We start from the raw sequence: 27,500 nt of genomic DNA, 5'->3' as shown, positions 1-27,500 counted from the left end.
GGCGTTTAGGCGTGTGGAGCTGTCAAATAAAATTTTACGTGTGCCGATTGATAAAGCGATGGTGCCAATCCTTTATATCAATCCGTAAAGTACGTCTCTCTACGCAATAGAGAAATAGAACGGGCAGCGTAGCTCAGCGGTACGGTCTTTGCTTCGTACCGAAAAGGTACCGAGTTCGATCACCCACCGCTGCTCTGTGTGGCCTTGAGAAAGTCACCTCGCCCTTGCTCAATTTGCGGCGCTGTACTGCGGCCCACCTACCTCTACGAAAATTCTATTCACCCCCGTTGCTGTCCGTTACGCTCTCAATGACCCTTACCTTCGATGGCTCTTTAGCGTAAACGCTAACCACTCCCTTGAGCCTTGAAGTGTCCTCTCGCTGGACCACCGTTTAGCCTGGGATCTGGACTCGAGAAGATTGCGCGCCTGAATAAAGATGGGTCTCCTGTAATAGGAGGATATCAACGCTATGGGCGGCCAGTAGCTTTGCCAAAAGCTCATTTTTTGCCATATTCTGGCTCTCAATATTGAGGGATAATATATGAGTCATGTTGCTAACCCTGGTATCGCTAAAGATGTATTGGGACGTTCGCTTATTTCTCGACCGTGCCGACGACCGTGCCGACGACCGTGCCGACGACCGTGCCGACGACGCTGGCGACACGAACGCGGTAGTATTTGGCTAGGCGGCCTACTGCTTCGCCATTGAAAAACCTGTTGTTTTTTTTACATAATCATTGAACATAGAAGTGTGAACCCCAAGATGGCCTAGAGCACCGGGTTGGATCTCCATAAGTCACATATCGGACGTACCGCTCAAGTGGCTCGTCTTAGGCTCAACACCCGGGATGGTCTCGTGACGGTCAACCGGGATTTATTCCTTTGCCCCCGATATGCCTCAAGCTCCCCCACCACGTCAAGGTCGGAGATCCACGAGGGAGAAACTGAAGGCGAGTTTCTAACCACAAAACCATATAGCGGACAATCAATGTAAAATCTCTGTATCAATAACAATTGACCTGATATGAGTTCTATTTGGGTATAATGCGTATCACAACAAACTATATTGTCGGTTAATAAGTGTATCAACAACTTCTTAATCCAACGTTGAACCCAAACTAAAAGAAACATAGTATGTATTGCGCAACAGTTTCCATGGTAACGGCAGTCATATTGACTATTTGAGTCCTCCTCGGAGACAAAGATTGTAGAAAAAAATATTCAGGTAAGAGAATGACACAAATAGTGTGTGTTGTAAAAAAATAGTTACAATGCGACACAATTGTTAATAATATGTTTGAGATGGAGAGGATTTAGATAAACATAGACAAATTAAATTTCCTTTCCTATTATCAATTTTGGTGCAAAAATTCATGGGCTCTCTCTCTCTCTCTCTCTCTCTCTCTCTCTCTCTCTCTCTCTCTCTCTCTATCTATCTATCTATCTATCTATCTATCTATCTAGCTATATATATATATATATATATATATATATATATATATATATATATATATATATATAAACATTTGAAATATAATTAGTATAGTTTGACTTCTACAACGTTGTTATCGAGCGTTGCTCTCATCAGGAAGTGGAAGTGAAAGTAGATTGTTGTGTTTTCGTCCAAATCAAACTACAACAAGACATACGATCCATACATCAAGACCCCAATGTTTACGTCGCCGCTGACAAAACCACAAACTTCTACAAGCTTACCCCTAAAGAATACACACATTTACTTGAGAAAAATATACAAGCAGAGTACAAGAAACAAACACCATCTACGACACCTGACGTTACAGCAGAAGACAAAAGCATCGCCGAAAACCTACAGCTAAGTGACAGAATAGACACCACAGCAAAATCTAACGCCTTCATCACTATCAAAGACCATAAACCAAACTTTCGCAACAACGTACAATGCCGTCTTATAAACCCATGTAAATCACAAATCGGAAAAATAAGTAAACAGATTTTAGACAGAATCAACACCAAAATCGTCAAGAAAACCGAATTCAACCAATGGAGAAACACCGCTGAAGTTATCAACTGGTACAGAAACACAGAAAACAAACAACGACAAAACGCAATCATCTTTGACATCTGTAATTTCTACCCTTCAATCACCAAAACCCTACTCCTCAAAGCACTACAGTTCGCAAAAACCTTCGACAACATCACCGAAGAAGAAATACATATTATCCTGCATTCGAAGAATACATCACTTTACAATAATGGAACAGCATGGACAAAAAAATCAACAAACTTTGATGTCACCATGGGGAGCTACGATGGAGCAGAAACATGCGAGCTCGTCGGACTATATCTACTTTCTCAAATGCAAAATCTCGATATAAACATTGGACTATACAGGGACGACGGACTCGCATTGTGCAATAAAACACCGAGACAGACAGAATTAATAAAGAAAATAATATGCAAAATCTTCCAGGACAACAATCTGAAAATTACAATCGAAGCCAACAAAAAAACATTCGACTTCCTGGACATAACCATCAACCTAAACGACGGCACCTATCAACCATTTTCAAAACCCAACAACATCCCATTGTACGTTCATAGACACAGTAATCATCCGCCATCTATAATAAAAAACATCCCCGAGAGCATTAACAAACGACTATCTAACAACTCTACAAACAACAACATATTCAACGATGCAATCCCACCGTACACAAACGCACTACAAAAAGTGGATATAACTACAAACTAGAATATGAGGAAGAGACCATTACCACCCCAACAAAAAAACGACAAAGAAAACGACACATAACATGGTTCAACCCACCCTACAGCAAGAATGTGACAACTTCTATCGGTAACAAATTCTTCAATCTACTACAAAAATGCTTCCCTCCCGGTCACGTTCTACACCCAACCATGAACAAAAACACCATCAAAATAGGATACACCTGCATGCCAAACATACAAAACATTATATTTCATCCAACAATAACCGAAAACTATCACAGCCAGATCAGCCCAGCAACAACCTAGAGAAAAAATGCAACTGTAGGGCCCAGACAACATGCCCACTAAACGGCAATTGCCTGACTCAAAACGTAATTTATCAAGCCACAGTAACACGACCAGACACACCAAAACAAGAAACATACATTGGCCTCACCGAGTGTCCATTCAAAACCAGATACAACCAGCATACATCTTCCTTCAGAAACATACACAAACGACATTCTACAACACTAAGCGAACACATTTGGAACCTCAAAGAAAAAAACATACAACACAGCATCACGTGGAAAATCATCTCCAGAGCACAGTCGTACTCCCCCTCTTCTAAGATTTGCAACCTCTGCTTGGAAGAAAAATTCTTCATCATCACTAAACCGAACATAGCAACACTCAACAGAAGAAACGAACTAACTTCGACATAGAAACAAACACCTTTTATGTAATTACGAACCTCCATAAACACGAATCTATAAAAATACGAAAACACAACAATCTACTTTCACTTCCACTTCCTGATGAGAGCAACGCTCGATAACAACGTTGTAGAAGTCAAACTATCTTAATCATATTTCAAATGTTTATAAATAGCTCCTTTTATACTAAAGTTGAGCACTATTATTTCATGGTTTTTGTTTTATAATTTATATATATATATATATATATATATATATATATATATATATATATATATATATATATATATATATCTATCTATCTATCTATCTATCTATCTATCTGTATCTTTCTCTCTCTGAATCATTTTTTTTTACAGACGATGTAGTTTCACAGATGTATGATATAAATATAAAAATTTATTTTGCGCATTTCTCAATGTCAATTTTTTTTTTAATTTGAGCTTTTGTATAGAGCAATATCCACTAAACGTGCTCAAAACGCTTTACAAAGGGTCCCTGACCAACAGCAACACGTAACATGTAGAACAAGACATGATGCCCGTTAGGCGATGTTACAATTTTTTTCCGAAGAGACCAAGCTGTCAGCGGCCTGGTACTCATTTTACACCTCAGTACGATAAGAGAATGTGAGTAAAGAGTCTTTTCCAAGGACTCAACTATGCGCCGAGCGAGGCTCGAACCCAGGGCTTTCCGATCCGAAAGCGAATGTTATACCACTAGAACACACATTAAGCTTTATACTGCACCATATATTTTACCAGCAAGCCATATGGTACAAAATTCCCATTTCATATCGTACAGTTCTCGGTTTGTCGTTGTTTTGTACAAAAGCTCTCTAGCCATACTTCGCAAAGTGCCAGGTTTGAGAGTTTTTGCCAAGGTGAGGGTAATATAAATCGATCGATATTTGAAGGACGAGATTTCTGGCCAAATTTGTAAATAAAGGTTATTCCAGAGTCCGGCAGAATACCCGTCACTGCATCCAATCTCGTACATTTCCAAGCCAAGTCGATTTGGATAAGGTTTCTCCAATGCCTTAACCAAAACCACAACGCCAGTTTTGTTATCATTGTCAACCATCCATTCACAGCCCACGATCAAAATAGCCTAACTGTTTTTAACAAGACAAGCATTTGTACTGCTGAACCATAACCGACAAAACGAGTTGTAATGCCAAGCCCCAGACTCTTATCTCTGTCTTTCATTATATTATTATGTTTGGGGTTCTTGTTTTAATGCAATTATACATTATATAACAATTTCATGGTCATGTGTTTCAAAATAATCTTGCCGTTTTCTTTTCTTTTTTTTCCGATTTTTTTTCAATGTGTTACAGTTTTGTTATTATGAGCTTTTGTAGAATTATAGAAAAAGGCATTTGAAAAAGTGTCATTATTATAATCACAATTGGACAAGAGGACAATTAGGACCCCCCACCTCACAACACAACGGAATTATACGGGAGTTCTATTGATGATGAAACTGGAATTGATTGTAAAATATCATATTAACCAGTTATACTCTCGTACTCTGGAAAGACTTGGGTTTTAAAATTTGGTCAGAAAACTCGTTCTTCAAATATCAATCGATTTAAATGACCCTTATCTTGACAAAACAATCAAACCTGGGACTTAACAAGACGATATTGTGTCGGGTTGAATTCAACGATAGAATGATCAAAGACATGTCTTATATCACTTTTTGGTTCTTATTGAATGCATAGTCCTTCAATTTAACTAAAAAACGTGTTAGCATATGTCTCATCGTCTTGCTTTACATTCCTTTTTACCATCAAAATGAACTCCAGAAAACGTTTTAAGGCGATAGGTCACAAATATATTCTTTTCTTTTTAAAATTGAGCTTTATTTTGTCAAACTATATCACTTCATGCTGGCATTTGTTTGTTACCATGACAACAACAATGTCAAGATATTCTTTGCCGTAGAAGTATCGCATGCTCTAAGCTGGATAATTGTGTGAGAGTGGAAAGGAGACCATAAGGACGACCCCGAATTTCTGGGGATACAGAGGAATTTCAGTAGTTGTGTGGCTAAATTGGAATGGCGGATGGCGTGAATGCTACAACATGGATGTAAAGATATGCTGCCACACACGCACATACAAGCATACAATCAATCGCATTACAAACACAAGTAACATGACAGGAGAGTACATACAATACACACATGCACATATAATACACACACACGCGCACACACGCACATTTGCTCACGTCGAATTGTGGTTAATAACAAAGCTTCTACTAATCACACAATTCAAGACAATACACGGATTTCTGAACTACGGTCTGTGTCAAGGTCTGTCATATTTGACTTTCATTTCAAAAACTCTTTATCAACAGATCAAATATGTGGCGCCATCTCTTCCTAATATACCACAGAGTCAGCAGCGAGGTATTGTAATTGTAGTGAAATACTTTTTTAAAAGGTGTTTTTATCGAAACCATGGGTCGCAATGTTCTTTTTTAAAATGTAGTGCCAAATTTGTCGGAAAATGTCGTTGAAAGAACCCAAAGAAATGATATGTATACCACAATAATTGGGTCAAAGTTATTATAAGACAATAATTCACACATCATGGCGGGATCATATCGTGTTCACATCCTATCATTCCGGAAGTAGTTTAATATGAAATGACGCGTACCATTGTCCCCGCTTAATATGAATCGGGTTTTTGCGTTACAATTGGACAAAGTAATCGACTATTTCCGATGGGGCATTCTCTCTTTGATTGTAATGAACGGCGGAAGACAGCCTGCTGAGGCATGAAATTTAGATTGCTGTTAGAATGAGGGCGGATTGCATCGTCTTTGTTTGATATTACCATAATTGGAGGCTGGTTGAAACAGACGTTTGACAATTCTCCCAATTATATCGCTATAATTTATTGATTACGATTATCGCGATTGCTAAATATGTCACTTATATTTTGGAAGTTTATTAATCATTGGGACCGACATGCTCTTATTTGCAGGTCTGATAATTTAAATGGTGATGGCCTCATTGAATCATAGAAATGCTCTTAAACAAAAGAAGAATATTGTCCATTACAGCAATGCTATGGCAAGCTTATAATTGCGTTCCGTTATCAGACCTGATTATATGTGCAAGTTGGTTGGAGCCCAAACTAATGAACTCAATTATTTATGCTGTACAATTTTGGTTGCTCTCTCTTTCTTAGATATCTGAATGTTTTGGGACAACGAGTAATAAATATAGGGTAACTGATAGGCGACGGAGAAAGATCAATCTGCCGACGTTTTTTTCTTCACTTATCTTTCTCTATCTGTCTTTATCTTCTCATACTTTCTCTCTCTTTCTCTCCCTCTCTCTCTCTCTCTCTCTCTCTCTCTCTCTCTATATATATATATATATATATATATATATATATATATATATATATATATATCTTCCTATTTCTCTCCTTTCCTCCCTCACTCTCAATCCTTAATTACTAACCTCTTTTTTCTTAAAGCAATTCCGACACCGGACGCCGTTGTGTCTGTTAGTCTGTCTGTCTTTGCTGTCTTTGCCTTTTCCGAAGTTGACTGCGTCCAATGTCCCTGCTCTTGTCTGGCGGTTTGCTGATAATGTCCCACATCCATCCAACAATGCTGGACAGCTCATCCATATTCGAGTCTGACCGATTGAAAAGAACTCGTGATACCTAAACTGTCGTACTCTGGAAAAACCCATATTTTAAATTTTGGCCAGAAAACTCGTCCTTCAAATATCGATCGATTTAAATGACTCTCATCTTGGCAAAAACTCTCAAACCCGGGACGTCGCCTAAATGAGAGAGAGTCATTTAAATCGATCGATATTTGAAGGATGAGTTTTGTGGCCAAATTTTTAAATATGGGGTTTTCCAGAGTACGGCAAAATAGAATTCAGTCTTTGCTATCTCCAGTGTATCTATGCCTAAAAGTAAAAATAATCGGACCTTCTGACAGTGAACGTTTTTCACAATTTTTGACACAATGGGAGCGATCTATATTTAAGTTTCCGTCCAACCGAGTCACTGATCACATGATTGGTTGTTTCCAACGATTTGATATTTCTCTTAATAAATAAAAACATGCTGCTTTGTTTATGAAAGTTGTAAACATAGTCATGGGTCAAGCTGAACAAATTAATCTATTGTTGGATATAACTCCGAAAACCGCGACTATTTTTATTTTGTTGGTCATTTTGAGCACATTTTGCAATATGATCGAGCACATGGACAAAAAGTATAGATCGCCCCTATTGATTGTAAAATGTATGTCGTTGATAAATTTACCCGCATCATTCCATGAACAAAAACTGTAAACTATGATAATTCGTAACCACAGACTGAGACTGTACTTGGACATTTTTACATTTTTCTTGAAGACTTATTTAAAACGGCTATGTGGTCTAGTGGTGTGACACTTGCCTTCGAGTTAGAAGGTCTTGGGTTCGGGTCCCGCTCTGAGTGGCGCATGGTTGAGTCCCTGGAAAAGGTTCTTTACTCACATTCTCTCAACGTATTCAGGTGCAAAATGAGTACCTGGCCGTTGACAGCGTTTTCTCAGTCCGAAAAAAAAATATTAACTCCTATTAGGAGTCGTGGCTTGTCCTGTTGGCTTGGGACTTCTTGTAAAGCGCTTTGAGGACTTTAATGGATACTGCACTACATAAAAGCTCAAGTTTAAGTAAAATGAAAAAAAAATACTTTAAACTTCTGAGAAAGAAATTGTGTCACGTATATATTTCCTGATAAAATCGATGTCAGCATCCATCAAAATATCATATTAACAATAACAATGGGTAACACGTTATTGTCAGTTATATCATTCTACTGATTGGATAAGAGGGTGGGTCACTTCCCTTGTGTTTCATTTGTTTACATTGAGAGATTTGGGTGTTGACTGAAGGGCTGAAGCATATTGTATCCGTTCGTGCCTTGGTTTGGAAAACGTGCGGGCTGATTTGAGTCTCGGCTATGAAGACCTAAGATTTCTGTGTGCTCGTGTTTCAATGTCGGTAGAACATTATTAGCTAATCTATCGTGTGATGACGATGATGATGATGATGACGACGACGATGATGATGATGATGATGATGATGATGATGATGATGATGATGATGATGGTGATGAGGATGATGATGATGAGGATGATGATGCGTTTCTCGCAAACAGATTATTTTTCCCGCGGTGTCAACTTTCCACACAATGAATGGAAATCTTTGATCTCAGAATCAAAATGTACCGTGAAAAACGATGAACTGTTATATACGTGGACATTCCAAGTGTTCTAGTCTTTAGAGAATTGACCAAAATTTATAATACAGCTTCAAGAGAAAGAAAGAACCAAATTATCTTAACTCGGAATGCTTTGGACTCAAAACCCTACTTCTCAAAATTTGTATTTCTAGCATTGGTTTTGATATTTCAAATTTACCAAGACACTTTTATGCCTGAATGTCATATTTTCATTTATTTATACAACACATTATAAGGAAAGCACGCTTTAGCGACTATTTTCTCATAATGGTAACAATTAAGGCTTATCGAGAACGGGCCAGTTTACTGTCCACTTCCCTGCTCCAACCTCTCCCATTGGAAATTTCTCACTGATATGGAATTTGTACACAGAAGTTACTGAGTCAACACTTGTACCATTCCATAAGTTTTGTCTTTCTGCCATATCCCAGTATCACGAAGAAATATTTTGTTAAATTTCACCCGTATTTCTGTTTGTCCTTTGCAACTTTGACCGGGTTAATTCTGAGTCCTGTCGCATATCATCGCAATGTAATGATTAAAGCTGTATTTAAGTATTTTTAACCGCTTGAATACGGAAGAAAAAACTAATCTTGGTTTTATAACTGTGATTTTTCCCTCTCCTCCAGATGATGCTACAAGGATTCAATGCTAAAAACGCCCAGTTCCGTATCCTGCCTCAATACAAAGTCAAATCGGAAGGAGAAGTGGTAAGAATTGTTTATTTGTTTGACCGTCTAGTAAGTTCACCAATTTAAAAATCAGCTCTATGCTAATTTCAGGATGGTTAATAAGAACTCATTCATTTATTCGTTACAAGAGATCTCCTGATTACCAATAATAAACTGAGATTCGATGCGTTTTCAAATGGTTCTCGAAGAAATCCAGAGTTGGTGAGGATTTAACATTGTTGGGCAGACTGTTCCAGATCCTTGGGCCGCAAATTTGGAAGTTTCGTTCTCCAGTTTGTAGTCTACATCTGGGGATGTTTAGATGGAGGACGTTTTTGGACGGTCGTAGATATCTGCACTGGGTTTGAAAGGAGAGAAGATCACGAAAATTTCTCAAGATGTTCCATGAACACACTTATTATAAACAATTGTTGCTGTCTCGTATTGCGCACGCTCAGATAGGCAGCCAGTGTAGCTCATTCAAAAGCGGAGTGGCTCCGTCTCTTTTACCTTTTTAAAGTACGAGTCGTGTCGCACTGTTCTGCATCCTTTGGAGGTGACTCGTCGTTTCCTTTGGAACACCAAACAACAAGTAATTGTAGTAGTAAATATCCTATTTAAGACAAGTCGGCTTGAAATGAGTTGTGACTCTGATGTCTAAAACTTCTGAATTTTAAGCTTTATCTTATAAATTTGGAGTTGGAATAAATGTCAGTCTTTAGACGAGTCATTTTTTAAAAATTGAAAATGATCAGAACAATAACATTAATTTATTGATTTGAAATTCTATCTGAATTTAAACCTATCGTTTCACATTTAGTTCATTCCGAACAAAATCCTAGATCGAGGCTGTGGATTAGATTTTTGACTTTTTAAAAAGGGGGAAAACAAGACTCTATTTCGTTGTTTCCTTTTCTTTCAATTATTTCTTTATCTCTTCCGCAGGTCCAAATCTTCGACCAGATTGTATTCGAAAGTATCAAATCTCCTGGGCATTTTTTCCATGCGAGTGCTCCGTTTGAGATTGACCACTATGCATCTGGGTAAGGAAAACGTGATTGGAGAACGTGATGGGTAGACTTAAAGGAAAGTGGATTGGTAGATGAGTGAGTGGATGGATGAATGCGTGGATGGTCGGATGGGTGAAAGGATAAATGAATGGATGAATAGATGGCTGGGTTGATGGATGGGGGGGGGGGGTGAATGGATGAATGGCAGAGTGGATGGATTGTTTGATTGATAAGTAGATTGTTTGATGAATGATTGAATGAGTGGATTAATTGATTGATGGATGGGTGAATAGATGGGTGTATGAATGAAATGGTAGATGTATGGATGGCATGGATCTAGTGGGAGTACCTAACACTCGGTATTCCTCTATCAAATGTTGTAGTCTTTTCACTCATTTTCTCAAATACATTCCTTTCCGCTTATGGAACAACTTAGCTGTTGTTATCAAGCTTCTTACCAACAGTGAGACCGACAGGTTGTTTGGCGAACTGAGAAATATAACAACTAAATTAATAACGAGAGAAGCTGGCCCTCATGAATTCTATTTGTTCGCACTGTCTCCTACCAGTATTTAACATATGTATTGTCTTCATTCAATATTAAAATCTATAATTCTGTTTTCAGATCCGAGTTGAATCTTGGAGTTGAGCGTTCTGGATTCAGTCTTATCCGTTTCTGCAAACAGAACCCTGACCTCGACCTCTTTGTCAAGGTGAGAGACGATTGCATGTTTTTAATTCTTTGCTGCTTCATGTCATACAAAACAATTTGGTTCTGATCCACCCACTGTAGAGATGATCGTTAAGAAGTCAGCAACAATGAATGTCAATAGGCAAAGTTAGGCCATTTGAATGTAAAGAAATCGTCATTGTATTTTGCTATAATCAGGAGTGTATTTTACGAGACAGAAATTAATATAGGCTATACATAGGATTAATCATACATTAGACATACTAATGTTACTTCAAGACAAATATTAATATTTATAATTTTCTCACTGTTAATTTAAAAGTATTCAACATAGTCTTGTTCTAAGGATTCGACAAAGGGATTATTCTGATCATTATTATCTTATGAGTCCAAGGTCATCTAACCCTTCTATGGAGAAATTTCTAAAATTGACTTAAAAGAATGAAGACTTTTTTTGACTTGTTAAAGCTTCAAGCTGAAACATTTAAATTTATTACACAAAATGAAATATCTTCTTTTCAAAAGCATTTATCTTGAGGTATGATCCGTCCTTAAAATGATGGAACTTTTTTTTTCGAAGCTATACACAGTGCTTTTTATCATGATTTATAATAGAGAATAATTTAACTGACCAGCTTTATCTAGTCTTGAGACTATGTGGGTTTTCTGAACATGGATCTTAAAGAACTTACACTACCAACGTCAAGAGAGTATCAATCTCTTTTCCAAACCTATTTAAATTTGTTGCTAGAATGGCGAGTAGAAATGGAGATTAATTATTTTGTCAATGTCCAAAGTGTTGCATGCTATAAGCTGTTTGTATGATGAGGGTTGCATTTATTTTGGAATTAAAAGTTCCACATGCTTAAATCTGACATCGGAAATCTCAGGAATGGGTGTTATATATTCTGTCATCCATTATCAAGAATATTAGAATTATTGTCATCATTTTACGTTTCAAGAGCTTTATTTTATCCCCTGAGTAAACAACCAATGATTTCACAAATGACTTGAAGTTTTAGGTAAGGTAAATATCGATGAAATTTGTTTTGAGATACCAAAGTTATAGGATGAGCATAACTATTCTCTCCTGGAATTTATACATTCCAATCCTAAAACTCTTCCAAGAAGTTTCGTAGTTTACCAGGTTTGAATTACATGGGAATGTTAATGGCCAATAACACAAGACTAGAACATCTAATCGGTGCTATTCTGGCATTATGTAGGTGAATCAGACGCCAAAATAGAATTTAAAAAGTAAAAAGTGATCAGGATTACAAAAACCGATTATTCTACAATTTAGTAGGCATACTGCGCCATAGTTAAAATAATAATATATACTCGTAAAGAGAGAGATGCACTATAAGTCCTCCCGAAAGCGGTGAGCTCTGTGCGTTCTCCTACTGTCTCGTCTATATTATCAATCAAATTGCTATTTTTTAATAATTTTAAAATTCACTACCTTCAAATTGGTTTGCAATAAGCAAAAGTAATGAACAAAGCCTACGTTTGACCTCTTAACGACTGATCTTGAGGTGTTCTTGTATACTCTACTTGCTCGTGTAACATAATCTCCAGACATTGCATTTACTTTACTCATTTAAAGCAGGTTTACTTAAATCCAACTTAGCTTTCTCGAACGCCAGCATCTAGGTTACAAGTACATGAAACTTAAAGGGTTTACTCAAAGTTGTTTCTCTTGGAATTCATATCTAAATCGTTAATGGTAGTTTTATTAGAGATTATTTCTAACAGATTTGGTAGTTGAATGGCCTAAAAACAAAAAACCACAACGATAATCTGTATTGTTTCAGGACGCCACAGAAACCAGTAAATACATCAAGGTATACAAATACAACCTGTACATTTTCTGTATTGATTCCTTAATCAGTTAGATGCCATACTCTGGGAAAACTTGTATTTAATGATTTAGTTAAAAACTGATCTTTCAAAATATCCATTGATTTCAATGACCCTCATCTTGGCAAAAACTCCCCAACTTCGCGAAGTCCCAGGTTTGAGATTTTTTGCCAAGATAATGGTTATTTAAATCGATCGATATTTGAAGGACCAGTTGTTTTTTTACCAAATTATTAAATACGAATTTTTCCAGGATATGGCAGTTAACTGGTTTATATGGTTTCCTGTCCCTTACTATCCAAACACATGAATGCTAATAATAGCCTCTCTCATTGCTCTCACAGAGATGTCAACTGTGGATTACGTATATACATACATCTGTTAAAAGTATGCAGTGGAATTTATCCAATTGAGTAACATGGAATGTGTTTCATTAAATGTGATGTTTTCTTCTTTTTTTTTTTGGTAGAAATATGAAAAATAAAATCGTATTAAGAAATATCTTGAAAGAAAAGAAATTCACGAGAGTCTATTATTGATTTATACAAATATATAGGAGTGTAAATATCGTATAAGCAATGACATCTCAACATGTAATATTTTCTGAAAAATATCGTAATGGTAGGCATCTCTGGTGTGCAACATTCCTATCGTATTTCCTGTGTTGTTTTTGTATACCGTAAACCAAATCTTTAACCACAAGTTTGATGTGTTACTTTTAAAACCCATAATTTAATCAACTCATCATTAATACGACTGCAGTTTCTTTCATCATCATCATCATCATCATCATCATTATGATTCTACCCCTCCCCATAAATAGTAACATATAGTGATATCTTGTTTACAATAATATTTTGTGACGTCAGATTATCAAGTGTTGAGTTTCACAAAAATTTGATTTTTTGAAAAGAAATATCCTTTAGGCACGGTTGAAGTATTTTAGACGATTGTCTTTTTATTCAGAGATCACGAAGTCAGAATCGATTGAGGGGTAGAATAAGAGGTTTTTATTACACTCCTGCGTTTTGGAATTCGAACTTTGTTCCAAACTCTCACTCGCACTCTTGTGCAGCGATTGGGAACAGGTCTGGATTTCCAAAAGCAAGAGCGTAAGAATGTATTAATAAATATATCACCACTCCACAACCTCCCACATGATAGTTGTCATCGACGCCACTTTGATGTTGCCAGATTTGTCATGGCACAAAAATTGACACCACCATCACTGTAATTTTCATCACAAATTTATAATTCAATTTGTTTTAATGTTTGCATTACACAATCTTTTACAATTATAAACTCTATCATAGTCTTCGTGTATTTCTTGTTTTGTCACAAAAAGCTGTATCTCTATTCGTTTCTCAACAAATTGAGTGTCATTTTTTTTCATCATCATCAATGTGCATCTCAACTCCTCTTTTCTGTATCTTTAAGTAGGGAAATTTCACTAAAAATATCTCGTCCACGGGCCACATGGAATTTATCTCATTCTCAAGTGATATCTAACTGTTTTTAAATTACAGTGCATATAGATAACTTATCATTGATGATACTTATTTCCGTTTCCTTATGTTACTTTTTGTTTTCATTACAAGATATATTATAGTTTGTATAAATAACCACTCAACATCTTTTTCCCCACAGTTCTCTCTCTCTCTCTCTCTCTCTCTCTCTCTCTCTCTCTCTCTCTCTCTATCTATCTATCTATCTATCTATCTCTCTCTCTATCTATCTATCTATCTATCTCTCTCCCCCTCTCTCTCTCTCTCTCTCTCTCTCCCTCTCTCTCTCTCTCTCTCTCTCTCTCTCCGTGTGTGTGCATGTCATTATATATAATATAACATACCGCATATATCACATAGTTTCTTGGCAATTGTAACATTCTGATTATACGATACGTTGAGGTAAGCCCTTTAAGATGTAACCAACGTTTACATTTCCACCCTTTGGTATGAATAACAGTGTTGACCATGTTCTATTGGATTGTAAATATTGTTGAATTTGATGTGTTGCCTTTTTTATTATTATTGCCAATTAGCCAGAGCGCCAACCGCGCTCCAAGATGTGGTGGTCAACGGTCAAAGTAAGTTCCCTATGACACTGGATTTTTTATACAGTCTGCCACCATTTGAAAGATAAATTGTATCAACTTTTACAATATATAGGATTGTTTGAGTAGGATTCAAATGTGACAGACTGTAACATTTCCATGAATCAGCGAGGTTCTTGTTTATAAAGATTTTTGTAAATACTTCAATATTTTTGATACACAAAAATGAAACAATTATGTGTAGATACCGTATGGGTTTTTTCTCCAAATACTTTTTGTCAATTCGAATGCATGTAAGTCTGCAGTTCTTCATATGTACAGATGTTGAAAATTTATATCAATCATGGTCATGAATTTAAACGTCTTTTAAAACTGTATATGGGAGGAAAAGGTTTTAAGTTAAAAGAATTGTCTTTTGATTTGAAATCTCAGGCGCTACCAAAATGAGTTTGTTGGAAAGTATTTAAATGCCAAAAATCTTTATGGATGACGAACCTCGCTGGTCAGTTGGGTTTGAATTGTGTAAACTGGAAAAAACCCTAAATATCGTTTGTCTTTTTGTGAGAGCAATGACTGCCAATATCTGACTGATAATAACTCTTCAATATTTAACATATAACAAGTTTTACGATAGTTACACTTTGTTTCATCGTAACTCTCACAAATTCTTTGACACACACTATCTACACTTCGGATCAATCCAATTCAAAAATCAGATTTTACTCTTTTATTCAACACGTTCTTGTTTCCAAATTTTCTATGATTGATATTAAACCAAAACAGAAAAAAATCATTTATTTTTATGCTGAATACAGTCAGAGCTATTTACAAACTGACAATTGTCTCTATCCTCTCAAGTGTGATTTTCATATCTTGTGGTGTCGGTGTCTGTAATGTTATGACCTTCATGTTTCATGGAACTAACATGTCCCTGACAGTCCATAGTAGTTAACTAGTAAAAATATTTATTATTGTTCCATTCTCTGACAAAATATTTTTGTTCATTTTGACCAGATGCTATTTTCATCTAATGTATTGATAGATAAAGATTTGTTTCTATCTTAAATACAAGAATTGTTTGAGGTTGGGAGGTGATTTTAATTTATTTTTATTTTTATTTTTATTTAGTTTACAGTAAAAACGTTTCAAATTTAAATGAAAAATGGTGTTTTGTCAGAGTATTACCAATTCATTTTCCACATATGTTTTTCTTTAACTTTCCAAACTATTTTGATTATCATCAACAAAACATAATAATGGTTCCCTTAGAAGGTCTCATACTGATCCATCTTTTTTCCAATAGAAGTTCATCACTCACAAATCTGGTTTGCGGGGCCCAACATTATTTCCCTTTAATTTTCGAGCAAATCAAAAGACCATAATATAATGTAATGGGTTTGTTTGTGTGAAAGGTTATCGTTAATAGAACAGTCGTTAATGATATAAATCGTTAGGAGTTGATTATACTATGGACTTACAATAATAATATTATACTCGAATTATGTTTAGTGTGTTGATAAGTCGACACAGTCCGATGGTGATAAATGTGAACATAATGACTGGTATCAGTATGTGACACAATGTCCACTAATGCCAGATATGGCATTTATATATGTGTCTGTTGTTATGGGTCTGTGTATCGTTCTATGTGAGTATTGGTGTGTGTGTCTGTGTCTGTGTGTACATGTATGTGTGTGTTTATATAGTTGAATGACATTATGATGCTAGCGATTTTATTACTGAACATCTGGGTTAATTTTGATGCCTTTTCTATTGCAATTAAGGGCTCATTTGACCATAAATAAAGGTTTTCGACCAATAATGTTCAATCATGACCATAAATGTGGAATGTTTTGTTATGAATGATATTTATTAAATGGTTTCATGTGTTTGGTTGTTAAGTGAAATGTAAAATCACATCGTATTGTAATTATATGTGGCCAACACAATTGTACTATACAATACACAATACCTTAGCATGTGATCCATATCGTAATGAGAGTTTATGAAGAAAATTATTGTAGCAGAAATAATCTTATTAAAATAACTAGTCCAGTTTTTGCCTGCTGACATTGTGAATTAAATTTGTTCCATTTTGGAAAACGATTAATCGATCCATTTCGTCGAATTTTGATTAAACTGAACACTCTTCTCTGACGTCAACAACCAATTTCCATTGACTATTTAAACGCCATATGTTGACGGGTGATAATCAAAAAGTCACAAACCTAAAACTTCTTTGAAATGTCAGTTTTGAATTTTTTTGACAGGTTGGGGGTCATTTATATATATCGATGGAGTGGTTCGCCCTCAATGACAACTTAACCCTGGAGTTGAGTCTGTTGTAAATTTCAATTTTAAAAAACACCACAAAAATAGAGAATTTTAAAAAAACATACCTCTTCCACAAAACAATTTGATTTTGTTTAAAACAGAGGGAAAATATTCTGGCGCAGATGTGGAGTACTTTTTGAGGAAAGTCTTTTTAGGCACAACTCTTTATATAAAGTCAAAAGAAATTCTTGCCATCGCATGACAGAACTATTACTTGATTTTTAAAACATCACTGTTTTCTTGGAGGTTACGTATGAAGAACAAATTACGAATCCTTTACTCTTGTGTCATGTTATTTCCTCTTGTTTATTAAAGACATACATCTTACAAAAATCTTTCTGGCTATTTGTTTGACTCTTCGCTAAATTTGAATCATTTGCTTCAACTTCACTGATGCAATAATTTATTTCTTTATGTTGGTCATTTCTGAAGACTTGAATGTTGTTGCTTCAACTATTTCCATGCAATAGTGCTCCTTTGATACGTTGACACGTTGGTGCTTTCTGCAGAATGGAATGTTGTTGGTCTAATGTTGTTAATATTGTGAATCATCGATAAATCAATGTTAAATGATACTAACTCTCCATCATTTTGGTAATGGTACAAATAGACGCCGTTTTCAGACTGGCAATTGTCAGCAGCTGAAACATATTGTGTGATGTAAAAAGGAAATACAGGAATCCCAAACAAACAGACTATTTAACTCATACTTACTCATACTTTTTACATAAAGGTGACCCAAGAAAATGAAAAATGAAATCTGACTGAAGACGGCGCCACAATGCATGAAACTTATCGGGAATAATAATCAACGATTCAACCCAGATTTTACTATCTTATATCTTACGACATGGAGTAAGACTTCCAATGAAGGAGCACTGGGTGGGGTTCCTGAATTCCCATAGTGGGCAGGAGGCACTTACTGTGTCTTCGATCCCTCTGATTTCCAATTTTGCCTTCTGTCTTTGTCTTGGAATGAAATTACTTAGCTTTGTCTTGGCCCTGGCCGGACTCATTGGCTGGGAGGGAAACAGTCAAATAAATAGTTAATGTTTTGGGAGATTATATGTTCTTCCTGTTATGCATTATTATTTGTTGTTTTGAATGTATAATGTAAATATTTGGGTGTATTTCTCTTAGTGGAATCCTGTGCTTGTGTCTAGATGAGACTTTTAGGTGAACTCAAACTAAGTACACTGATAGTGGGCTCTTGAAATCTACATCTGTTGCTTATTTGAACTAATTCCCCTTTGTCTTACTTTTTTGGGGTGTTTTAATTGTAATTCTAGAGTTTTTATGCTATCCCGTTTTCTCCCTTTTACTGGCCCTGATATGACCTAATTGTGTCGCAAGCGCCGTAAAACCCTTAAAAAACAAACAACTGAAGGAGTAGAAAAACAGTTGGTAGAACATTATTGATTTCTGAACAATTCGATCTTTTTGTTGTTTAAGAAGGTTTCCTGTTCACTTCATTAAAACTGTTTCCTGTCTGGTTGTTTTATGTTGAATTAAATATTTGTATTTCCCGTTGGAACCTAGTATGTTGTACTATGATAAACATTGGACAAAAGTAGAACACCAGCGAAACAAAAAAGAGCTATGCCTCATTGTTGTACTTCCTGCTTTTGGTATAGTCTATGTACTAATTGCTCTAAGAACTGTTGAGTAATCAATCAGTTTTTGGAGAGAATGCTGCAGCTTGCAAATCTATAAATTGCACATGATTTCAATTTGATGGTGATACGTATAGACATTAATATGGAACGATTGAAGTCTGTGTGGATAGAGGAAAACGTGGAGAATAGGAAAAAATAGAACCTGTTTAAGAATTCGTCGTGGATTAGGTCACGTGAGTGCTATTATTGTTCACAATGGGGACAGTGTTGGAATAACATCCTTTTAGGCTTTGTCGTTAAAGAGCTGTTTTGTTTTGTTTTGTTTTGTTTGTTTTTTTGTTTGTTTGGTTTTTTTAAATTAAAACAACCCAGGTCTATTTGAACTTTATCCTTTTTAAAGTTGTCTGATCAATAACTAATAGACATATCATACAAGTACACAATTTCGTTTGAAATACGAAGAAACTGTTGTTGATGGTGCGAAAGCCATGGTCGCTACAAGTGTTACTACTACTACTATCATTACCATTACTTCTTCTTCTTCTTCTTCTTCTTCTTCTTCTTCTTCTTCTTCTTCTTCTTCTTCTTCTTCTTCTTCTTCTTCTTCTTCTCCTCCTCCTCCGCCTACCACTACTACTACTACTACTACTACTACTACTACTACTACTACTACTACTACTACTACTACTACTACTAATACTACTACTATTACTACTACTACTACTACTACTACTACTACTACTACTACTACTACTACTACTACTACTACTACTACTACTACTACTATTACTACTATTACTACTACTACTACTACTACTACTATTAGTGCTGCTGCTGCAGCTGCTGCTACTACTACTACTACTAATTTCCAAAAATAATCCATGGCATTTAAAATTACAGATCATCCTATTAATTCACTATGCGGTTTGTTTTAAAAAAATATAAAGTAGTGATTTGTATTCATTACCATGTAGTATTGATTATAATCACCCATGTTCATATTTATTTCCGGAATTATTTTTAAATAATATTTTTTCCAGTTTTTGGCATTTTTATAGAATCCCTGTAAAAATACACTCTTCATTTATTTATAGAAGTGTTTTAAAAATATTACAGTCACACTTTTATCGACGTGTTACACATTGATTGGACTTAATGGTCCGAATTCAATTCATTATGAAATATCATGACCCAGTGATTCACCGCCTCTAACACGGGGTCCTCATAGCTTCACATGTAAAGCAAAGGGATCGGGATCGATCCCTCGTGAAGTCGAGATTTATTTCTGACCCCCCCCCCCCCTACTGTGATTGAGTAGCTTGACCTGATAGATCTGGCCGAAAGTATTTTGTGATAAGATTAGCAGCCTATTCAAAGGATAGCAAGCAATTTCTATTGTCCATTTGACGCTATAAACCGGATAAACTCTGGCTCCATGAGCCTAATGGCTCTGAAATACTACTGCCTCAAACATGTATGATATCGGGTTGAATGAGGTAACATATACTGGGTTTTTACTTTAAAACAAAAGTTTGAAATTCAGGCTTTCCATCGCTTGTAGAAATTATTTTAATCTTTCCAAATAAAGCTCACAGACTTAACGTACGTATTCTATTATTAAATAATTAAGAAACTAGGTAGCAACACCAGTGTGAGATAAAGATCTAAACAAGTATGTATGAAAGGTGCCAGACAAAACAAGAAAGAAAGAAAAGGTGTAATGGTAGCACCACTAATGAGAAGGTCTCAGGTTCTATCCTCAGTCGAGGAAGACTGATTTTTAAAATGTTTGTTTTTCTTTTAGTTTTCTTTCTTGATTTGTCTGGCTGGCACCTTCATACACACTTGTTCAGATCTTTGTCTCGTATTATTTATTAAGTGTCAATGCCATCTAAACACTTAAAAGTCTAACCCATCGAATCATCTGGACATAATACCGATTAGTGACGGTGACATGTTAGGGTGTAAAACTGGTGTAAAACAAAGATCTGAAAAGTATGAATAAAACAAAGCCAGACAAAGATGACAGATAAAAACATCCTTTAAACATGAGTAAACGGTTTGTTTGTTTTGTTTGTTTAATGGGGGGGTTTTTCTTGTATTTTTCTCTTTGCTTTGTCTGGCTCTATTTCATACACACTTTTTCAGATCATTGAGTTACAAATTGTATCCTGTATTTAACATTGTCGCTTAATATACACACTGAAAACGACAAAATTTGAAAATGGAAAGTAATCTGATGTAATAAGAGTTGAAGGATTGAAAAGCGCTAACATCCATTTGCAATTACAATGCTCACTTGTCCTTTGAAACTGCAATTTTAATGTTAAATAATACAAAGCTGAGGCAATTTTTCTACACTTTCGTGCCTCCATGTAACCATTCACTCAGTCATGTTATGTACACCAAAACCCTTTGACAACGTCCATATCCATTAAATTCACAATGGATTTGGCCAATGTGTACATTTTTGCAGGTCTGATATCCGAACGCAATTATCTGCTTGATTTAACATTGTTTTAATGGACAATAGTTTGCGTTGGTTTGAGAGTATTTCCATTAGAACACTGAGCCCATTAACAATTTGGGTTACCAGACCTGCAAATAAGTACATTTGGCTTCGAATTACAATTTTACATCATGATAAAATGTGAAGAAATCAACAACAAAAAATATATCCCAGTCATGTGACCAAAAAGGAACGAAAGTTGAAAAATTTGCCAACCCAAGTTGAATAGTTTTAGTCCGAGGCAGATACGCAAATGATAGGCCTAGATGTCAACTAATTGCTTTCCAATATTCCAATACAGCTTTGGATAGGTTAAGTACCCAGGAACATTATATCGAAAGTTTACCACAATCAAAGGGTACCATCATCGATATTTAAGGTCAAAAGGTCAAATATGCAAATTATGCCAAAATTGTACAAATTTATTTATTTTACATGGATGCTAAACATGAAGTTTTCTTTGTTGTAATGGAAATTCAACTAAGAGCATATAATAACGTTTAAGTTGTGGCACCTTTTAAACAATAATTTAACAGATATAAAGAAGGATTTTTAGAAATTTGCCAAGTAATTTCTTGATAAACTTGAGCGGTTTTGGAATCCTATTATGACTCGACACTCATGGGCAATATAATAAATTATTAATATGTTTTAATGATTTCCTTTTGGTATAAGTAATGATCTTAGGAACATTATGTCAAACGTTTACCCAAATCGATTTAATAATAATAATAATAATAATAATAATAGATCTTTATTGTCCACAAATATGGCAATTTGTCATTTAGTTACACTTGTCATAACGTTATATGATAACTATAACATTGAACAGACACCTCTCTCTCTCTCTCTCTCTCTCTCTCTCTCTCTCTCTCTCTCTCTCTCTCTCTCTCTCTCTCTCCTCTCTTTCTTTCACGCATGCGACATACACAACATCAACATTTTCATTTCATTTTCAATTCGTTACATTCTTGGCAATTCAACACCAAATATTATCATCATTATCAATTGGTCACTTCATCTAGCCTAACATTAAACAAATTAATCAGTCAATCAGTCAACGCATCAATCCTTGGTTTTGCTGTACCATATGAAATATTCAACATTTTTATTGCTGATGGAACGAACGTTGATTTATACTTGTTAGTTCCACATTTAATCTGACAAAAACTTCTCCCAGATGGCAAAATATCAAATTCATGGTATAAAATATGTTTTTTTATTGTTGGTAATTGAGAATGCTGTCCTTTCTATTGCTTTTCCATGAATTCTTTCTACTTCATCAACAGGATGGTTTATTATTTTTGATGCCTCTTTGTAATTCTAAATCATCATACAATGCTTTATATAATATTAAGCGAAGGATAGGTCTTCAATCAACAAATCGCGAAATAAGATGAAATTAGTGGTGCACTTTTGTGTCGGAAGTAAACAAGGCCGCCGCCATTTCGATTTCCTTGAGACAAAAACATTGATACGAACGATTTTTCCGAGGATTTGAAGCAGAACTCTAAACGTTAAAGTTTGAAGTACATACCATTCATTAATACGAACGATTTATACTATTATCGATGTTTTAAGGTCAAAAGGTCAAATATGGAAATGATACCTCAGAAATATTGGTATCCATACATTTGTACAAATGCCCTTATAAAATATTCTTCTTCATTGTGCTAAACTGTAAGGTAGGAGTAGTAATGGTTTTTGAGTTACTGCATCTTTTGTTCAATGTATTAAGAAAAGTAAAGAAGGGTTTTAAAACTTTGACAAGCAATTTCTTGATTTCCTTGAGCGCTTTTGAAATTCGATTGTATTTCAATACTAATTAACACTATGATAACTATTTGATATGTTTTAATGGAGGTTCTTGTATAAGTGACGTCTTGGATAGATATTATAGTTGGAGAGCGAGGTATTTATGACGGTGGAAATGTCTTATTATGATGGCGTATAGATTACTGACGGTTTGATGATGATGGCCCTAAGCATTTAAATTTCCAAGGGACAAGGAAGTCATTTCCAAAATATTGAAGCTACACAAACGCCATCTCGTGACCACGATGATACGCAATTAGAATGGGTAGGAGGGGGGGGGGAGGATAGTTAAATTATAATGAATTTTAAAGGTATTAAAAGTTTGACAGTTCCTTGCCTAAATTTGATCTGTAGCTTAAAAAATCTTTAACACGTTCAAAATGTTTGTGACTTGTTTGACACTTTACAAAGATTTTCTATGGTCTTATGACCTGGCTTTCTTATCAAAATATATAAAAACTGCTCCGAAAAATTTATAGCCTCAGACCAAGTAATCACACAAGGTTACAAAAGTGTGAGTTTCATCGGTCGATTGATTAAAATGGCCCTTTACTTATCAAAAACGTACCAGCCCTTAACGTCTTTTTTGACAAGTTACACTCGTAGCAAGAAGACAAGGTTTTCCGGGAAAAAAAGTACAAAAATGTATTTTGCAGTGAACAACGGTTGTGTGACTTCCTCACGCCCCCCCCCCCCCCCACGCCCTCCATTTCAATTCTGTAAGAATTGGACACCAATCTCAGCACGCAATCTGTCACTTGGAATAAAACTCAAATGCCTGAAAACAGGAACAACAAATGGATTATTTTTCCACTTGCTAATACAATAAATCAATATAACACGACTACCAGTTGTCTAAATCTAAAACCTCTCCTTGTTGTGATATTTTCCAAATTTCTTCAACACACAAACGAGAGTAATTCTAGAACATAAAAAGCTTTTATATATTGTTTTTGGATTTTATTTGGCATCGGAACCTTTATTGAATTAGATTAAGAGTACTTTGATACAATAATAGTGCTTGTACGAGAAGAATATTTTAATTCGGTAGCCCACGGTATTGTGGTACATCTTGCAAGTTGAATTACTCCAATCAACTCAGGTATGAATGAGTGCCTATCCATAGGCAGTGAAGGGTGCTGAAAAGATCGACATTATAAAAAGGACGCATAATAATCGACAAATGGAAATTGGGTTCCTGTAAACCTTGTGAAATGCACCGGGCATGGTGAATAAAAATGTGCATATCGGTTTTTTTTTTTCGGGTTTTTAACTTTTTGATAGGAAGACACTGTTATCATTATTACAAGGATTGTCCACCATAAAAAACGGGAAAAGGTCATAAATTCAACATTTTGGAGTTGTCATATTTTTGAAAAACACGTTTTACTTTGATCACTACTTGATCACTGTTGCGATTGATGCATTTCCTCCAGCGTGGGACCAATAAGAAGATGCCTTGCTTGAAGAAATCTTTATCAAGCGACTGCAGCCAGTCTTATACGGCGTCTACAAGATTGTTGTATCAGTGCATGAGTCCCTGCCAGAAAGCGCTTCATTGGCCCGAAAAGATAATAATGAGTGAGGCAAAGTAAAACTCCACATTCCTGTCTCTGGATCCAGCCATTGGTGACATAATCGGAATGGGGAGTTGCGTTGTCCTGTTGCAAATCAAGCTATGGGTTCAGTTGCCCTGGTCTTTTTCGGTGCAATATTTATCTAAGTTTGTCAAGAGTTTGGCAGTATTTTCTGGCGTTGTTTGTTTTTCCTGCTTCAAGTATATCGGGCAGCAAAACGCTTCGCATATCCCAGATATATGTGGCTATGACCCTTTTAACTCTCACTCTTGAACTTTTTTGGCGTTGGTAAAGAGGGATGTTTCCACATCATAGAATGGCATTTTGTCTCTAGGGTTGAATTGTGGTAACCAAGTTTCGTCACCTAAACAGTCTGTCCCAGTAAGTCTTGGGCAGGCACTTGGAGGTTGCCGCCTGCATTCTTCACATGATGCCCACAACTTCCCAGGAAAATTCTATACATGTCAACTCGTATCATGTGATCAGCAGTCAGCTGCTTTGGAACCCACCGATAACACACCTTGCGGTAGTCCAGATAAAAAATAAAAATTTTGTGAACGGTTGATTTTGATATACCCACAACTAATGCAATTTCTCTAATGTTCAGCCTCCTATCCCCTTGAATCAGCTCATCAACTATAGAGACATTCTCCTTTGTCATGGATGAAACGCACGGTCCACGACCCAGCTTATTTTCTTACTATGTGTGCCCAGCCCTAAACAGTTCCGACTAATGATACATTTGTGATCTTCCTAAGACGTCTTTGTCATAAATTACTTGAATCTCACCATGACTTTCGGGTGGATTTAGCCCTTTTGTCTGCATAAATCGAATAACACCTCAAATATCTGATTTTGACGAATTTTAATTAGGTTGGCTATTTTGCTATGGCGTCATTAGTGTTCAATGTGAATAACAACATCGGTGCTCATTGGGGAAATTGCAATTTAAATGCACTTGCATTGGGCGTTGCTAGACTTTTAAAAAATCTTTAATGGTTTAAAAGACGTCATCATTTCCCGTTTGTTTGTGGGACGGTCCTCGTAATATTCAGTTATTGTGCTTAAGCATGTCATTTGTCTGTGTGAATGTGTATGCTCATGTATAAATAAGTGTGCCTATTTAAGAATTTCTGTTTGACATCAGTGAATATTGTGCGCTAAAACTGTTTTGAATACAGGATTGAGCTCAATGAAAATGAACTCTACAGACTTTGGAGGGTTTTACTTTGTAAACAACCCCTATTGTTTTTTTTTTTATTTCCATAAAGTACTCTGTACTATGCATTGTACCATTTATAAATCTATATTTACATCATAGTTTGACATGGTGAGTCACAGAAACACATCAGCCTAAATAGTGCGGACGGATTGGAATAATCCAGCTAGATGATTGTTGAATATTGCGTTCCGTGCACGTTAATTTCTCATTATGATGAATTATTCATGAGGTCCAAACCTTGTCATCATACAATTCATAGCCCATTCGTAATAGATCCTAAACATAGGGTTGATGTCATTGTCCCAAATGTGGAAACATCAAACGCTAAGTCTGCCAATGATGGCCAATGAAGCGATGTATCCTCCATGACGGAGAGTATAAGCCATTCCCTTTGTTTGTCATGAGTACATCATCTAGTCATCAAAACGTGTTTTCAAAGAGTTCGTAGGTGATAAAGATCAAACAAAAATCAATAAAAATGCTCCAAAAAATACTTAGCAATGGGCTTACAACACTTCTATAACTAGCAACAACAACAACAATGAGTGGAAACACGACACGAAGATTAATTTAATTAATTGAACAACGAAACACGTTCAAACCTTGTTCTTTAGCAGTTACAGTTCAATGAATTTCATTTCTCCTTGGCTATGTACATGTGCAAAGTTGTCAATTAATTTTAATACAATTTTTAAAACAACTTTTCCCTTAGTTTAATCAAATTTGTATGTGTGTCTGTATGTGTGTGTGTGTGTGTGTGTGTGTGTGTGTGTGTGTGTCAAAACCGATGAGCTTTTCACGTTGGTCATTGTTAGTAGTGTTTGGCCACGGGAGCTTCTATTTGGCCACTTTTGAAGTCACCAAATTTGCCTCGATGAACTCTGGCCATCTGGCAGCCCTGCTGTACCAGGGCCCCAATAGAAGAAATGAAATTGACGTCACTCAGCTCTTTATTGTTTTAGCCAGTCAGTTTTAGGAGTAGTTCTCACTTTTTCTTATTCAAGTACCAAGTCTGTGCCAGACATCAGTGATCATGGTACGCCATTCATCTCTCTGATCAGATAACCTCAGAGAACTAATATTGCTCTTCTCATTCTTTGTCCCCCAGCTGTTCAAACTATTCAAAATGTTTTTCTTGGTCTACCTTTACTCTTTTTACCTTCTATCTTTCCTGTGAGAGCAAGATGTTCAATACATTTATGTCGATTTAGGTGCCCTAAAAATTGCATTTGTCTTTTTTTTATTGTACGAATTAATAACCTTTTAGTTTCAGCTTGCTCTAATACTTCTTCATTAGTTTTCTTCTCTATTCATGATATTCTTAACATCTTCTAAGAAACCACATTTCTGTTGCCTCCAGTTCTCACTAAATTGTATTAATCAAGCTATAAACATTTAAGGGTACACATAGTTTTGTACGTTATAGCCGGCTGGTGGATGTTGTGAGTTTTTTTTTAACTAAA

At 35.8% G+C, this 27,500-nt stretch overlaps 1 protein-coding gene across 1 annotated transcript in view; it reads left to right on the top strand.

Moving 5' to 3' along the window:
- The window catches only part of LOC144977146 (inositol 1,4,5-trisphosphate-gated calcium channel ITPR3-like), a 171,663-nt gene that overhangs the window by 24,870 nt on the left and 119,293 nt on the right, over window positions 1-27,500 (top strand). The window contains exons 8-10 of the mRNA XM_078922006.1: window positions 9,309-9,389; window positions 10,296-10,393; window positions 10,986-11,073. Of these exons, the coding sequence (XP_078778132.1) occupies window positions 9,309-9,389; window positions 10,296-10,393; window positions 10,986-11,073 (267 nt within the window). The remainder of the gene's footprint in view (window positions 1-9,308; window positions 9,390-10,295; window positions 10,394-10,985; window positions 11,074-27,500) is intronic.

The sequence above is a fragment of the Berghia stephanieae genome, chromosome 7 (genome assembly GCF_034508935.2).
Source record: "Berghia stephanieae isolate SIO BIC M18660-M18661 chromosome 7, UCSD_Bste_1.3, whole genome shotgun sequence".
Taxonomy (NCBI): Eukaryota; Metazoa; Mollusca; class Gastropoda; order Nudibranchia; family Aeolidiidae; genus Berghia; species Berghia stephanieae.
Note: the sequence above shows the minus strand (reverse complement) of the source record. Positions and strands in the feature narration are given on the sequence as shown.